This window comes from Garra rufa, chromosome 13 (assembly GCF_049309525.1).
Source record: "Garra rufa chromosome 13, GarRuf1.0, whole genome shotgun sequence".
NCBI classification, from domain to species: Eukaryota; Metazoa; Chordata; class Actinopteri; order Cypriniformes; family Cyprinidae; genus Garra; species Garra rufa.
Genome location: NC_133373.1, coordinates 22266552 through 22281983, shown reverse-complemented (window position 1 = coordinate 22281983; position 15432 = coordinate 22266552). Strand labels below are relative to the sequence as shown.

Sequence of the window (15432 nt, the reverse complement as noted above, 5' to 3'; positions counted from 1 at the left end):
GTCCTAGAGTCTGGAGGAAGGGTGGAGAAGCTCATAGCCCAAGTTGCTTGAAGTCCAGTGTTAAGTTTCCACAGTCTGTGATGATTTGGGGTGCAATGTCATCTGCTGGTGTTGGTCCACTGTGTTTTTTGAATCACACGTCAAACTCTGCCTTCAGCATTTTCAACGCTTCCACAGACTTTTCAACTGGGAATGGGGCCACTGGTTTCTTAGCTGAAAAACCTTAGGTAACTGGGGAGGAGTGAAGTCTTGCTTATGCACTTGTCCCACAAGCAGTGCTAGTTTCACCTCAAATGCTATTGAGTCATTTTGCATATTACCTGTTTGATCGCGATGACACATTATGTTGAATGAATGAATACCATTCTGTTGGTAAATTTAACAAATAATTAGGCTATGCTAATAACTAAGGGAAATTTTAGTTTGAAAGCCAACCCTTAAATCAAATACCGGATTGGAAGTTCAAACTCAGGGGCACCAAAGAGGTCCTGAAGTTCACTATAAAAATCCTGAAATGTTTCTTCAAAAAAACAAAAAAAAAAAACAAACATAATTTCTTTACGACTGAAGAAAGAAAGACATGAACATCTTAGATGACAAGGGGGTGAGTAAATCATCTGTAAATTGTTGTTCTCTTTTAACTTACATCAGCAGACCAATAATGAACCTCTAGTCTCAAAACTGATGAAGCCAAAACTCTTTTATTTCATCATGTGAGGAATAAAAAGATAAAAATGATTATTGTATCCACTTGTTTTTTTCTTTCTGAACTGATGCAGATGATGTTCAAAAGGCAGTGAGAAAATGAGTTATAAAGAATATAAAAGCAAATGTAACATCCCAACACTAACACATGTGCAAAATTACGCAGCTCTGCACATGACACGCAAACACAATTTTTTTTGAAACGTTCAATAATGGTACATTCTTCAGACAAGTATAAACAAATTGTGCAATTGAAATAGACATAGCATTATTTAAAGAATGACATAACTAGTTGCTTAAGGTTGACAGTGCATTAAAATGATATAAAAAAAGATACCAGCATTTTCTTGCAATCAGCAGTCCAGTTCTTCCTGGTGATTGTCCATGTTCTAAAAGGCAGCACCTCCTGAAAATTTGCTCAACACTTTCTTAAATATCTCAATCACTTTTCGTTCTTGTGCAAAATGTTACACATACTGGTGTTACACGAATGCAAATAAATTGTCATACAGGATTATGAGCTTCAGTAACAAAACTAAATTTACTTTTCAGGTAAATTAACATGAAAAAAATATACACATATTAAATGTCTCAGTTTTATTCACTTCCACATGTTGTCATGTTTAAAGAAACAGTTCATCCAAAAATGCCAATTCTATCATCATATATTCTTCCTTATGTCATTCCAATCCTGTATGGCTCTTTCTACATTTAGTGAAAATTCAGTGTTTTTTTTATTTTTGTCTATGCAGTGGAAGTCAACAGTAACCAAAACTGTTTGGTTATCAACATTCATCAGAATATCATCTTTTATGTTCAACAGATTTGGAATGACGTGAGGCTGAGTAAATGAGGACAGCATTTTCATCTTTGGTTAAACTATCCCTTTCCTAAACAACTGCAAAGTTCAGTAGCTCTTTGCAACAAGATGTTACCAGTCCATATTATTTTCTAAAGTGTCCCGTTTTTTCCAGCTCATGGTTCTGCTTGGACCTTCAACAAGGTCTTGAGGTGCACCGACATCTGCTCTTTGCTGCAGTGCTGCTGTATGGCTGTGTGTTGAAGAGCACGTTCTCCCACCCAGTGGCTGGGCGGTTTGGGGAGGACGCTGGGCGAGGGCGGCTCGCTGAACTTCGCTCCAGCATAAGTCTTCTCTGTCTCTGACGGGAGCTCATCAGGGCAAACATTCGCCTTCCTGAGGCCCTCAGTCGTGCTCTTCCCTGTGTGTGTGGGGTTCTCTTGTCGTTTGGGAAGCTGAGTGTTGTCTGGTGCGTTTCTTTGCTTGCTCCACTGTCTCTGTTTCTTCAGGTTGTCGGTGGTTTGCTCAAGTCGGCTCGAGCTGTGGACAAACAGTCTGCTGGGCTGAATCCCTCGTTCAACACTTTCAGTTTTTAACTTCAGATTCTGTAGACAAACAGGAAACAATTAGGATCATGTAAGATGGTCAGAGCTGATGTTCTTTCTGATCTCTACTTCTCACACCATGCCCAGATATGTATTGATTTGTGGATGGGTTTGCAACACTTCTTCACCAAGCTTTGAAACCTTTCTGAATCATTGGTTTTTGAATCAGAAAATTTCAGAAAACAAGGCATTTCTTACATACTTTTTTTAGCTGAACTTATGAACCAGAATTTTCTATACTTTTTTGGTACACAAAATTGACAGAAAATCTGTATGGAATTTACTGATATTATACATGACACTTTAATTAAATCATTTTTAATTGTAGAACTTGTAGAACATAATCGTAACTTTACTCTCTGAAAATGTACAGCTCATTCAGTAAAACTGATGGATGAGAATTTGAGTATTTCTTATAATTTTTGAGTGTCCTTATGAGTGGAACTTCTCCAAATCCCCCTTAATCTAAATACAGTACACTTCTTAAGAAAAATGTGGATAATCAAAAGACTTAAAGTGGACGGTGAAAATAACAGAGCAGCAGATGTTAAAGTAGAAGTAGTAGTGTATTTAACCTTTTTAAATAATTGTATTACCTATTATTTCCTATTAAATCCCAGCACTGACAAATGAACTGTCCACCATGTTAAGCATTTAATAATCATTTCATAATGTACACAGTGCACATTCAAGTCTTTTAAGTAGGTGTTCATTTGTCCCTAACAGGCTCAACATTTTTCAGGATCAGCAGTTTATATATTGGCCCGAGCTTGCCTAAAATCATATGCTCAGGCCCGAGCCCTGTCCTTGTCCGACAACTTATCAGAACAGAGCCCGTGTTGCAGCCATTAAAATACTTTTAATGGATTTTAATGGCAAAGTGGCTAAGTTTGGTTTCGTTTCTTTATTAAGTTAATTTAGAAATATGTTTGGAACATTTTGTTTGTTAAATTGAAGCTATTGTTTTTTAAAGTAACGACCAAGCGGCCAGCGGCAATGAGTTGAGCATGTTTGATCAATTTAGCCTTCTCAAATCAACACAACTTGCCAAAAATAAAATCTATAGACATAAAACATTTGATGCATTTGGCAATATTAACTTAAATATTTAACCTACATAAATGTGCGCTGTTAGATGCATACCCAATCTTTTGTGCGGAGAGTGGAAGCTCTAAATAGGCTTCGCAGGACACGAAGCGCCAGTGCGATCCCTTGCATTTTTTTCTTAATAACAGTGGAAATCTAAAATACGCCATCATTTTTGCTCATAAAGGTAAGAGTAATACCTCATTCAGAACTGCAAAATGTGTACTTTTATTTGTGTGCACACAATATCAGCAAAACGTTATGCTTTTGTAAAATGCCTAAAGAAAACAAATATGCGCTTTCTGCCATCTCTGTCTTGAGGAGGAGCGCTTCACAAAAATCCAGAAACTCAGCGAATATATTTGCCTCACAGATATCTAATGCTTCAAATCACTACTTTAAAATGAAAGAATTTATGTGATAAAATAATGTTATATTGCATAAAGTTAATGTGAAAATTCCACCTATTCCGTATTGCCTTCACATTTAACATGAAAAACAGCAATAAAAACGTAGGCTTCAACTCAGTTAACTGGCTGATTTATGAGGGGAAAAAAACAATGGCAAAATTATAGGCATGTTGGCTTTTCTGAGATATAGGCTAAATGTTATATCATGACTTATTCACACGATGCTTTATTGACTTTTTTTTAAACTCTGAATGATCGATTTCATGATGCATTTTTAACATGCATTCAAATATGTTTTCATGTTTATTTAGTGCTGCAAATATTAAAAAGGAAAAGTTTGCTGATTCACATGCGGCTTGATCTGAGGCGAATATAGTTATCTCACTACACATTAAAGAGCGTAAAAACACATTTATTGTTTGCATTTTATCATAAAATTGACCAAATTTATAGGCTGAGACTTGCGTGCTACAAATAATGAATGGACTTGAAAATGTTAAATATTAGCCTATTTGCAAGCATTTATACCGAAGTAAAACAGCTTGTGAATAGCTACTCACATATCGATGTACTAAAGAAAAAGCCAATAATGCCAATAATGATTGGGGGGCACATACAATTTTTTTTTTTTTTTGCATATGGGCATGGGGCTGACTTGCTACGCCACTGTGTTTACATAATAAGTTATTTAAATAAAAAAAACAAAAAACTGTTTTTCTACATTTTATTACATCCAAAAGACTACCAGTAATAAACCCTATTAGACTGTGCACCTGAGAAGATCCCCACATTTGGGACCATCCTGCAAAGGTTGGGCTCTCTGCTATCTGCGTGTCTGATATAGACTAATGGCAGTAAAAAAGGAGAAAAGAAAAATAAAATGAAAAAATGGTATAAATAACACCTTTGGTGCTTCGTGCTTGGACCCCTAACTATAGAAGGCATTCATTTATTACAGGTTTTGTCTCTCTTTCTGATGCTGAAGTGTCTGTCAAGACTCAAGGGCACATGGTGATGGTTTATGGATCAACCCTTCCGGGATCGAACCCAGTGTCTTTCATTGATTAGCCCAGACTTTAAAGAATAAACTAAACCAACGCAAGACGATTTACAGACGATTAACGTACTAAATAATACCATAATGAACACACTGACCAACTAAACCACTGACTAAACGAATACTTTTAATTTTTATTCCAGAACGCCACGGAAATGGAAATGCACATGCACAAAACCTGGTATTACCACGGCAATAAAGCCTGTCACCTGTTTATTCGTTGTTGGTTTAGATTGAGCTGGTTTGGGCTCTTCATTGGTGGTTAATGGAGGTTTACAGCTGCTTTTGTAGATGTTTCCTGATGCTTTGTTTGGTTTACTGTGCACGAAACGTCCTCTTTTCTTCAAGAGCGCTTGTTTGGATCTGCTTATCTTCGCTGCTTTATTCTCCACGCTGGATTCAACTCGATGTCCAAAAGCATCGCCCAGCATGATATCAACTTAACTATCTAGATAACTTTCTATATCAAATACAGTCCAGATGTAAACAGACACTGATGGTGATGATGAATGTTTGGAGCTTCTCGGTAGGATCCCGAGGAACGCAGAAGGTGACAGTCATGGAGATTTACTCAATCAAAACGTTTTGATCTCCGTTTTTGCCAATACTATTAAAATGTTCGTACATAACGCGCAACAGAGTAAAAACAAATCCGTTTCTTTATGTCGTAATGGCTGTGCACTGCAAACTGCGCATGCGCCCTCTATTACATCACCATTGTTTGAAAACATTCAAGAGATGTTAGCTGTAACATACTGTAAATAATACAGAGTAATGTAATGCATTATATAATCTATCTATCTATCTATCTATCTATCTATCTATCTATATATCTATCTATCTATCTATCTATCTATCTATCTATCTATCTATCTATCTATCTATCTATCTATCTATCTATCTATCTATCAATATTTAAGACATTTATAATTATGAAGAAAAAACATCACATATGTTGAATTATTTATTACTTTTTTAAGGAAGACAGTTGGTTTCTGTTCTGAGGTGTGCAATGAATTTTGCTCTATCTATCTATCTATCTATCTATCTATCTATCTATCTATCTATCTATCTATCTATCTATCTATCTATCTATCTATCTAATATGTAATAGACATTTATAATTATGAAGAAAAAACTGTCATACTATCACATATGTTGAATTATTTATAGCTTTTTTAAGGAAGGCAGTTGGTTTCTGAGGTGTGCAATGCATTTTGCTCTATCTATCTATCTATCTATCTATCTATCTATCTATCTATCTATCTATCTATCTATCTATCTATCTATCTATCTATCTATCTATCTATCTATCTATCTATCTATCTGGATGTTTAGCACCCCCTACTGGCCGCCTGCAGTCACTACTCTCGGTTTCAGTGGGTAACGCACAGAACTGCGGGACAACGTGGGGAATTACTGTTTACTTCTGAGCAGGGTTTGAAAAGCGGACGCTTATGGAGCTCATCTCATGACTGCTGACCCGAGGAAGGGCCTCTGTACAGCGCGAAGCTTTTAATAAAGTTGTTGAAAGGCTAACAGTACTGGGGTTTGTGTGAAGGGCCCAGGCAGCGGATCACTGAAGATCCTCCAGACCGCTCGACAGGCTTGAGCTCTGGAGCAGCTGAACGCGGACTCGTGCTCGTCTCGTATATCACCGGGAGCATGTCTCAAATCGGAGCGCCTCCGCGATGGAAGAATTGTCCCAGAAGGGGACAACCTGTGGCTGGTGAGCATCTACCAGACAGTTGTCAACAAAGCTGTTAGTCTACGAAATGAATCCAGACTCGCTCTCTGTGATAAAAGGAATCGGTTTCTTAGGGTTAGGCTAATACAGAGAACATAAATGTGCTCAAGCCCAGAGTTGTGTGAGTCTAGCTTCAGTAAACCAGATTTAAACTCAATGCTTTCTGTCTAACAGATAGCTACCATTAGCCTGTGCTTGTTCATAGCACTGACTTATAGCGCTACAGTTGCACTGCGTCATATGCCAAAATAAACCAATGATAACTTATTTAAGTGTATTTTAATTAGGAACATGTAGGACGTCAAATAAGATACAAGGGCCTCTCTAAACCTGTTTGTTTTGTCTGGTTTTAAATTGAGTGGCTAGCCAGATTAGCTCACTGCACGCAGGTCAACACAAGTACGTCACTGGATAAGAGGCGGGAGGCGTGTGTTCGAATTCTACTATGGCGTGGGCGTGATCATGAATATTAATCGCCTAATGTTACGTTCGGTCTCCTGATTTGCTGAGAGGCAGACGTCGGCACGGAGTTAACGAATTAGTACTACGATGAAGGCGTAGTTTAGGAATATTAACGATAAGATTCGCCCTCGTCTTATTTTGTGACCTAATTAATATTCATGTGATTAGACTTCACTTTAGTTCAACTGTTGTGTACACTGTACAGTAGGGGGTTCCTAACCTGTTTTGTCAGCTGAATACTTCAAAAATATTTAAATAAGTGTATTCACTGAGATTTGAAGCATTGTTCTATTTCCCCCTCGTAAATATTGAATGTTTAATGACTTATTTTTCCATCTAAGATCAGAATAAAATATTACATTGATGAAATTTGCGGCATGCATATCATTAATTAAATACTTTGGTTTTAGACAAGGCAAATTTGTTTATATAGCGTATTTCATACATTAAAAAATTGATTTATATATATATATATATATATATATATATATATATATAAAATAAAACAATCATAAAAAAAATAATCAGACCAATAAAAGCAGTGTATAAACATTTTTAAATGATTGAGAAATGTATTTCCATCTTATACCATAATTGTATTGTTGTACCACAGCAGTACTCTTTGTAAAGGTTTACTGTCCCAAATCATCATTGTGAGTGTTTATTAATTACATAATGATTTCTCTCTTCAGGCAAATTTCTGCCCATGAAAACCATGCTTGGACCACGGTATGATGATAAAGTCCCTGAGGAAAACAGGTTTCATCCCAGCATGCTGTCCAACTATCTCAAAAGCTTAAAGGTATGTGAAAGTTTCTCTTAAAGTGATAGTTCATCCAAAAATAAAAATTCTGTCATCATTTACTCACCCTCAAGTTGTTTTTTTCTTCTGTTGAGCACAAATGTGACCACAAAACCAGTTGTAAGGGTCAATTTTTCGAAATTGAGATTTATATATCATCTAAAAGCTGATTAAAATAGCTTTCCATTAATGTATTAATGTGTTAAGATAGGACAATATTTGACCGAGATACAGCTGTTTGAAAATCTGGAATCAGAGGGTGCAAAAAAATCGTAATATTACGAAACCACCTTTAAAATTGTCTTAAAAAGTTCTTAGCAATGCATATTACAAATCGAAAATGAAGTTTTGATATATTTACGGTAGAAAATTTACAGATTATCTTTGGTAATATTCGAATGATTTTTGGCCTAAAAGAAAAATCGATCATTTTGACCCATCCAGTGTATTTTTGGCTATTGCTACAAACATACCCGTGCAACTTTTTGGTGATCAACATTCTTAGGAATATCTCTTTTAGTGTTTAACAAAACAAAGAAACTTTGGAACAACTGTAGGGTGAGTAAATGATGACAGCATTTTCATTTTTGTGAAAATGATCCATTTAAACTGATGTGTAATACTCTGTTGTCTTACTGTCCGCAGGTGAAGATGGGTTTGCTGGTGGACCTGACGAACACCAGCCGCTTCTATGATCGAGCAGAGATAGAAAAAGAAGGAATAAAATACGTCAAACTTTCCTGCAAAGGGTACGTGACCTATAGAATCTAAATGCTATGTTGTTTTTTTTGCACTTGAAATCGAATCCACTTGTTAAGTTAAGTGACATAAGGAATGCTGTTGCTGTTGCTTTGCTCGTTTCAGCTGAGAATACTACATCAACAGCCCTTCATAAGCTGTGTTTAATTGATAGCACATGTTCATATCATCAGCTTTTAAAAACTCTCAGTGTACACTACAGTCTTTGGCTCAGGGCATCACAGACACCAATATTTTAATGATTCATAAAAGATGAATCACTGTTTGGCCTTCTGAGATTTTGGTATGGAGATAAAGGTTAGGATCATGATATTTTTCAAAAGTACTACATCACACCATGAGTGTATGTTGACACTTGTAGCATTTGTTTTTCACATGACATTAGACTTAACAAGTGGATTAAGGGTTAGACTTAAACCAGCAAGCATAAAACATTTCACGATTCGGTTATGTCGCAGCACAATGAGGGATGTGCTTAATTTTGTATTGCTGTACACCCAAAGTACTTTACAATCATGTGAGAGGGTCTTTAGTAACTTAGTAAGTTAATTAATTCATTATTTAATTAAGTAAAATAACAGAAACATGACATCTAGTTTTCATATTCAGACAAAAAAAATAATCGGATAACAAAACTTAAAGGAACACTCCACTTTTTTTGGAAATAGGCTCATTCTCCAACTCCCCCCGAGTTAATAAGTTGAGTTTTACCGTTTTGAAATCCATTCAGCCGTTCTCCTGTTCTGGCGATATCACTTTTAGCATAGCTTAGCATAGATCATTGAATCCTATTAGACCAATAGCATCACATTCAAAAATGACCGAGTTTCCATATTTGTCCTATTTAAAACTTGACTCTTCTGTAGTTATATCGTGTACTAAGACCTCTAAGAGGTTAAAAATGAAACTAAACCTGCCAGCAGGTGACAGCAAGACACTGATTTAATTACTGAATCATATCATTTATTTGATTAGTTTGAATAGCTGATTAATTCAGGAATAAAGCAAGTGACTGTCTTTATAAATGGGAAATGAAAACAGTGTTTCCCAAAGAATTGAATTGTATTTGTGGTGTGGGGGTGTCAGAGTCAATAAAATGAATAGTCTATACTGTAGTTATACTGCGCAACAAGTCGATCTTGACAAGTAGCTGTAACGTTATAAAAAGATCCTTGATTACCGCTTTACCCTCTCTGGTTATAGTGTGCTAACCCTGACATCCCAACAGCATTCGAACAATATTATATTCTAATGGATTTCATCCCATTTCAAAAGTACAACATAGAAAATCGTTGTGTGGTGATCAATTTTGATATTGTGGTGGGCCGCCACAAATTAGTCAATGTATGGGAAACACTGGAAAATCATCTCACTTGATTTGTTCAAAAACGCACATTCATTCATAAACGAAACACGGCTGTGTTTGAATGGAGATGTGCAGCGGCTCAGTTGTGACTTGTTTTAGACTATTTTTGACGACGAAATCAGGCAATAGTGTTATAGTCAGACAATATAAGTCACTTGATAATAACTTCTTGTTTATTGAACTGTTGTATTAAATCAATATCTAATTTAAAAACTCCCATAAAAATGATTAAAAGCTGTTACTCATCTCAGTTCATCGTGATCTCACAAAGTTCCATTATAATCAACAAAGTTCTCGACACTACACAATGAGTCTCTTATTTACACTCTTTCTACACTTTGTTTATGAAAGGAATCGTGAGATATGTCTGTGATACATTGCTCAACGTTGCAAACACACAGAAACTTTTAAAGCTCCCCTGAGCGCAAACACAAATAGGCTAATCGGGTCAGTCGCACATGGTGCTCCTAAATATTTTTTCATAGTAGCACGCAGTAGTTTTCAGTCGCAAATTTTTGTACCATTAATCTTCATTTTATCAGATCGGTTGAGTTTATGTGAAAGCATCTGAATGATTAGGCTGCCTTTTTGATTTTACTTTCAGTATAAAGCTTGGGATTTTTGTGTCACATTTTTACTTTATTCTTTGTGTGAACATGAGCTCTTCACAGCTGAAGACAGTGGTTTGACTCCAGTATGATGTGTGCCATTTGTGTCAAATGCTAGCTTTGGTCTGTCATTTTAAAATCATTGTGTTTGTGTCTCGTTCAGTCATGGTGAGTGCCCCACAGTAGAGACGACAGAGATGTTCATCAGGCTGTGCGAGCATTTCATAGAGAAGACGCCCACGGAGCTCATCGGTAAGACCAGCCAACTCGGCATTGACAGTTTCGTTTGATTTTGTTATTGTGGTAGCACCTTTTAACCCTGACTCCAACATTTATGCCGTGTCCTGTCCAGGCCTGATACAACAGCTAATTTGTCTTGCTGAAAGCAACGTAAAAGTATAACTTTTGTATGTATTCCACAAGGAACATACTGCGGTTTTAAGTGTTATTCTCTGGAAACATTTCCCTAAAATATAGTTAGCATGTCCAGATGTTGTAAGATAGTGTTGTAAGTAAACACAACGTGGAAAGTTTAAATATGTTTAAGTGCAAATAAGATTTTAGAGCTACTGTAAGTGAAAATGCTGTGCTAAGCAACACGGTTACAGCCAGCCGGAATATATTTAATAATTAATATGGAGAATATTGAAAGAATGAGATTTGACTGTGGACAGGAATAGAAACCGAGCACACCGACAAAATGTATATATGTTTATTTTTTTTACTGCACAGAAAATATAAATGGATTTGCTTTTTAGTTATAACGTTAATTTAAAATGTCAATGCATAAATAAAAACCAAAATGAATAGCGTTTTGATAAGGTCTGACATGCATTTGGATATGATACAATCAAGATAAAAATGGATGTAAGAGAATTAAAGTAAATTATGTTACACATGCAATGTAATAAATATGAATAGGAATATGGCTAAACCATCCAGTCCTAATGCACTGAGCAGTGACAGTCAATCATAATGTCCTAATAAATGAGGCATCATGGGAGCTAAGTGACAGATGCAGACTTTATTGAGTCATTGACACGCAGCAGTGAACTATATGAATAATTCTTATCATTTCTTGTTTGCGGCAAATAACTGATGTGAAATATATTTATGTGACATACAGAGGCAGCAGTATGACATCTAGAGATGTTCATATTTGACTCAAATCAAAGTGACTGTGTCAATAACAAGTAGAAGTCAAACACTTTGTTGTGTAAATTAAATGAAATTACTCTGATTACTTTATATCACAGCACTGCAATACACTTACTGTTCAAAAGTTTGGGGGTTAGTAAGATTATGAATGTTTTTCCATCTCATCTCACCAAGGTTGCATTTAATTAATCAAAATACAGTAATATTATGAAATATTACAATTTAAATTTGCAGTTTTCTATGTGAATATACACTGCTGCTAAAAAAGTCTCTTTTCAATTATTTGATCAAAAATGCAAAAAAAAAACCTTAATAATATGAACTATTATTGCAATTCAATTTTTATTTTTATATACTTTAATATATTATTTATTTCTGTGATGCAATTTCTTTGATGTAATTTCTTTTAAAGAGAGAAAGAAAGAAAAAAATCACTGACCCCAAACTTTGAACGAGGTGTTTATTGTTACGAAAGTTTTCTATTTTAAATAAATGCTGTTTTTTATCGCTTTATTTATCAAAGAATCCTGAAAAAAGTCACAGGTTCCAAAAAAATAAAAAAAATAAAAAAATAGTAAGCATATTCATATTAGAATGATTTCTAAAGGATCATGTGACACTGAATACTGGAGTAATGATGCTGGAAATTCAGCTTTGCATCACAGGAATAAATTATATTTTAAAGTGTATTAAATTAGAAAACCACTATATTAAATTGCACTAATATTTCACAATATTACACTTTTTTTGTATTTTTAATCAAATTAACGCAGAGTTGATGAGCAGAAAATTCTCCTTTAAAAAGCATTAAAAATCGTACTGATCCCAAACTTTTGAGCATCAGTGTGTTAAAATGTAATTTGTTCCTGTGATCCACTCTTCAGTGTCAAAAAATACAAAAAACAGTGAAATTGTGAAATATTAATGCAATTTAAAATAGCGGTTTTCTATTTTAATATACTTTAAAATATAATTTATTCCAGTGACGCAAAGCTGAATTTTCAGCATCATTACTCCAGTCTTCAGTGTCACGTGATTCTTTAAAAATCATTCTAATATGCTAATTTGATGTTCAAGAAACATTTCTGATTACTATCAATGCCGAAAATGTTTGTAGAAACTGTGATCCGTTTTATTTTTCACACTGTAAAAAGTTGTCACCAGTTTCAACTTAAAAACATAAGTTCAGCAGCTGCCTTAACATTTTAAGTTCAATCAACATAAAAGTACAAGTCATTTTAACTAATTTTATTGTTGTGAGTGGAAATAACTTAAAGTTTTAAGTTGATTTAACTTAAAATTTTAAGGCAGCTGCTGAACTTAAGTTTTAAAGTTGAAACTAGTGAAATCTTTTTACAGTGCAGGATTCTTTAGTGAATAGAAAGCTCAAAAGGACAGCATTTAATTGAAATAAAAAAATCTTTTGTTTTATTATAAATGTCTTTGCTGTCACTTTTAACACTTCAGTATATTAGAATGATGTCTGAGGGATCATGTCCCTCATCACAGGAATACATTCAATTTTAAAACATATTCAATAAAAAGTAGTTATTTCAAATTATAATATTATTTCACAATATTCATGTTACACTGTATTTTAAAAAAAAATTAAGTGCAGCCTTAATGAGCATCAAAACATTAAAAATCTTACTGACCCCAAAGTTTACATATTAAAACGTTTTTATACTCTATTTAAAAAAAAAAACTCAATTTGAGCTTTTGTTTTGCACTGAGGTCCTGATCACCCTGTTAAAGATTATTTTAAAGGTCCCATATTGTCAAAATTGAAATTTCCTGGCTTTTTTCATGATAACTGAGGTCTAGGGGCTATGTAACTACCATATGAGTTTCAAAACAGTCAATCCACAGTAAACTGCACACAGCCTGCTTAAAGTAGCTGTTCATTTTCACGAGCCACTGTGACTTCCGTAACGATGTGACGTCCGATCTACTCAGTCACCGCCTTCAGTCACACCCCGAGCACCAATCACATCCCACCCTCCTTTTGTCAAACCCAGACAATATCGTGTCCATAACATTGCTAAGCAACAACAACACGAAAACAAGTCGCGAAAACCCTGTTCAGTCTATAGATGTCGAAACTACATCATTGCACAGGCTTCAGAACAACGTGAATATAAGAGACCAGTGGCACATCAACTTCAGCCTCTTTCACACAGCGATTCCGGTAAATACACGGATAATGTGTCACATGATTTGTTCCGGAGTTGTTTGATTTGGTTCATTCACAGTTGTTTTCCGGAATCTGTGCGTGTTTTACACACAACCCATAAAGACATGTGACGTTTGGATGTGAGATGTAATGTGACGTGTACGTTTCACTAAACTGAAACCAACCTGAACAAACTGTGCTTCAGCGCTGATAGTGCGGAGCTGGCTCTGCCCGATCGCCGCTTCATTCCACTTTGCACGTATTTTTTCGTCATGAAGAGTCGCATGATAACATGATGCCTTTATGGTTCTGGCTTTTGTTCACACAGCGCTCGTTCCCGTAATTTTCCAGAATCGGCGCGCATTGTGAAAGGGGCTTTACTAAAGCAACAGTTATGTAGCTTACTGCATTTGGTGTTTGAAAAAGAAAAAACATTAATGATCATTCTGAAATATCCTGTTGAGTATAAGCAAGCTAGGCTCTCTCTATGGCTCTGGGCTCGGCTAAAGCATACATGACCGTAGTTACCTGTGGTTGGCCTGGCTGTGCGTCACTCAGAAAACAACAGGCCAATTAGAAGAGAGGCTCATGAATATTAATTAGATGGGCCAAAATCGACCTGTTTTTGACAGAGCTCCTAAAAAAGGAGCTGTAAAAATATATTGAGATGGATTTTGGCACTTATACCACAAATATATATTCTTAAGGACATCAACAACTAAAATAAACCTCCAGAAATGTGTACAATATGGGACCTTTAAGATACACATATTGTTACACCCGAGTTTGGCATGTAGGAGGCGCTCTTGAGTCACGATAATGCGCTGCTGAACTGAAGCTGCTAAATGAGACGGAATATATGAATGTCATTGTTATCACCACGGCAACAGTGTGATTGACACTGCAGGGAACATGAGCACCAGGGACATTTGGAAAAGCGAGACACATGGAGAGAGCTGAAGCTCAGGGCAGCGGGAGGAAGACATGGCAAGCACTAGATTACTGTTATTGGTCCTCTCTGATGATTAATCAGGTAAATTAGCTACTCTGTGGCGTGGCAGTCTGCAAGTACACTAAATCAGCGTTGATTTCTACTGTCATAATATCCTTTAAACAAAATAGATCTTAGATAAAGTTACAGAATGGAACCAGGGCATATTTTACTAGGAATATTCATAATTCATCAGAGTATTTTAGGCTGTCTAGACACTTTATTAAATTGATTACAAGGAAATAATTTGTGTTTACAGGCACTACTATTAATTGTTGAGGGAAAGCATGTTGTACTAAGACTCAACATTTTCACTTGGCAGACAATAAAACAGGCAAAACAATTGTGTATGCCTTTACTGAAGGAGGAATCCAAACCAAACTCTCTAGAGACCAGAGTATCACAGAGACCTGAAGGTATATTCTTTTGACTTTAGTCTAAGGCATCTAGAAAAAGAAAAGAAAAAACACCTTGCACTTCTATTTTTCTATTTCGAACACAATGCAGGGGAGACTCTTCCTTCGTTGGAAAATGATTCTAGAATTAACGTTTTGACACAAATATTTGTTACTATTAAATTGTTATTACAAATTTTTTTTTTTATATGCATTACTTTCAAAAGCTTAGTCATATTTTTTTATTTATTTATCAAGGATACATTAAATGAATCAAAATGAGCTTTAAATTGTTAATACATTTCTATT

At 35.4% G+C, this 15432-nt stretch overlaps 2 protein-coding genes across 2 annotated transcripts in view; one reads left to right on the top strand and one right to left on the bottom strand.

Annotated features, from left to right (window-relative positions):
* Positions 1–682: 682 nt before the first annotated feature.
* pnrc1 (proline-rich nuclear receptor coactivator 1) lies at positions 683–5345 on the bottom strand. Its single transcript, XM_073816987.1, has 2 exons — positions 4872–5345; positions 683–2109 (listed from the first exon to the last, which is right to left on the bottom strand). The coding sequence occupies exons 1-2, from the start codon at positions 5091–5093 to the stop codon at positions 1681–1683; spliced, it is 651 nt and encodes a 216-aa protein (XP_073673088.1). The 5' UTR covers positions 5094–5345; the 3' UTR covers positions 683–1680.
* Positions 5346–6037: 692 nt separating this feature from the next.
* rngtt (RNA guanylyltransferase and 5'-phosphatase) overlaps positions 6038–15432 on the top strand; it is a 162569-nt gene continuing 153174 nt past the window's right edge. Inside the window, exons 1-4 of the mRNA XM_073816395.1 lie at positions 6038–6391; positions 7564–7673; positions 8319–8422; positions 10570–10658. Coding sequence (XP_073672496.1) covers positions 6328–6391; positions 7564–7673; positions 8319–8422; positions 10570–10658 — 367 coding nt within the window. The 5' untranslated portion in view covers positions 6038–6327. The remainder of the gene's footprint in view (positions 6392–7563; positions 7674–8318; positions 8423–10569; positions 10659–15432) is intronic.

Bases quoted from the DNA above. Each gene is read 5' to 3' on its own strand.
- pnrc1 (XM_073816987.1), bottom strand. From the start codon at position 5,093: ATGCTGGGCGATGCTTTTGGACATCGAGTTGAATCCAGCGTGGAGAAT. The intron at 2,110-4,871 runs GTGACAGGCTTT...GTTTGTCTACAG, and splicing joins AACCAACAACGAATAAACAG to AATCTGAAGTTAAAAACTGA.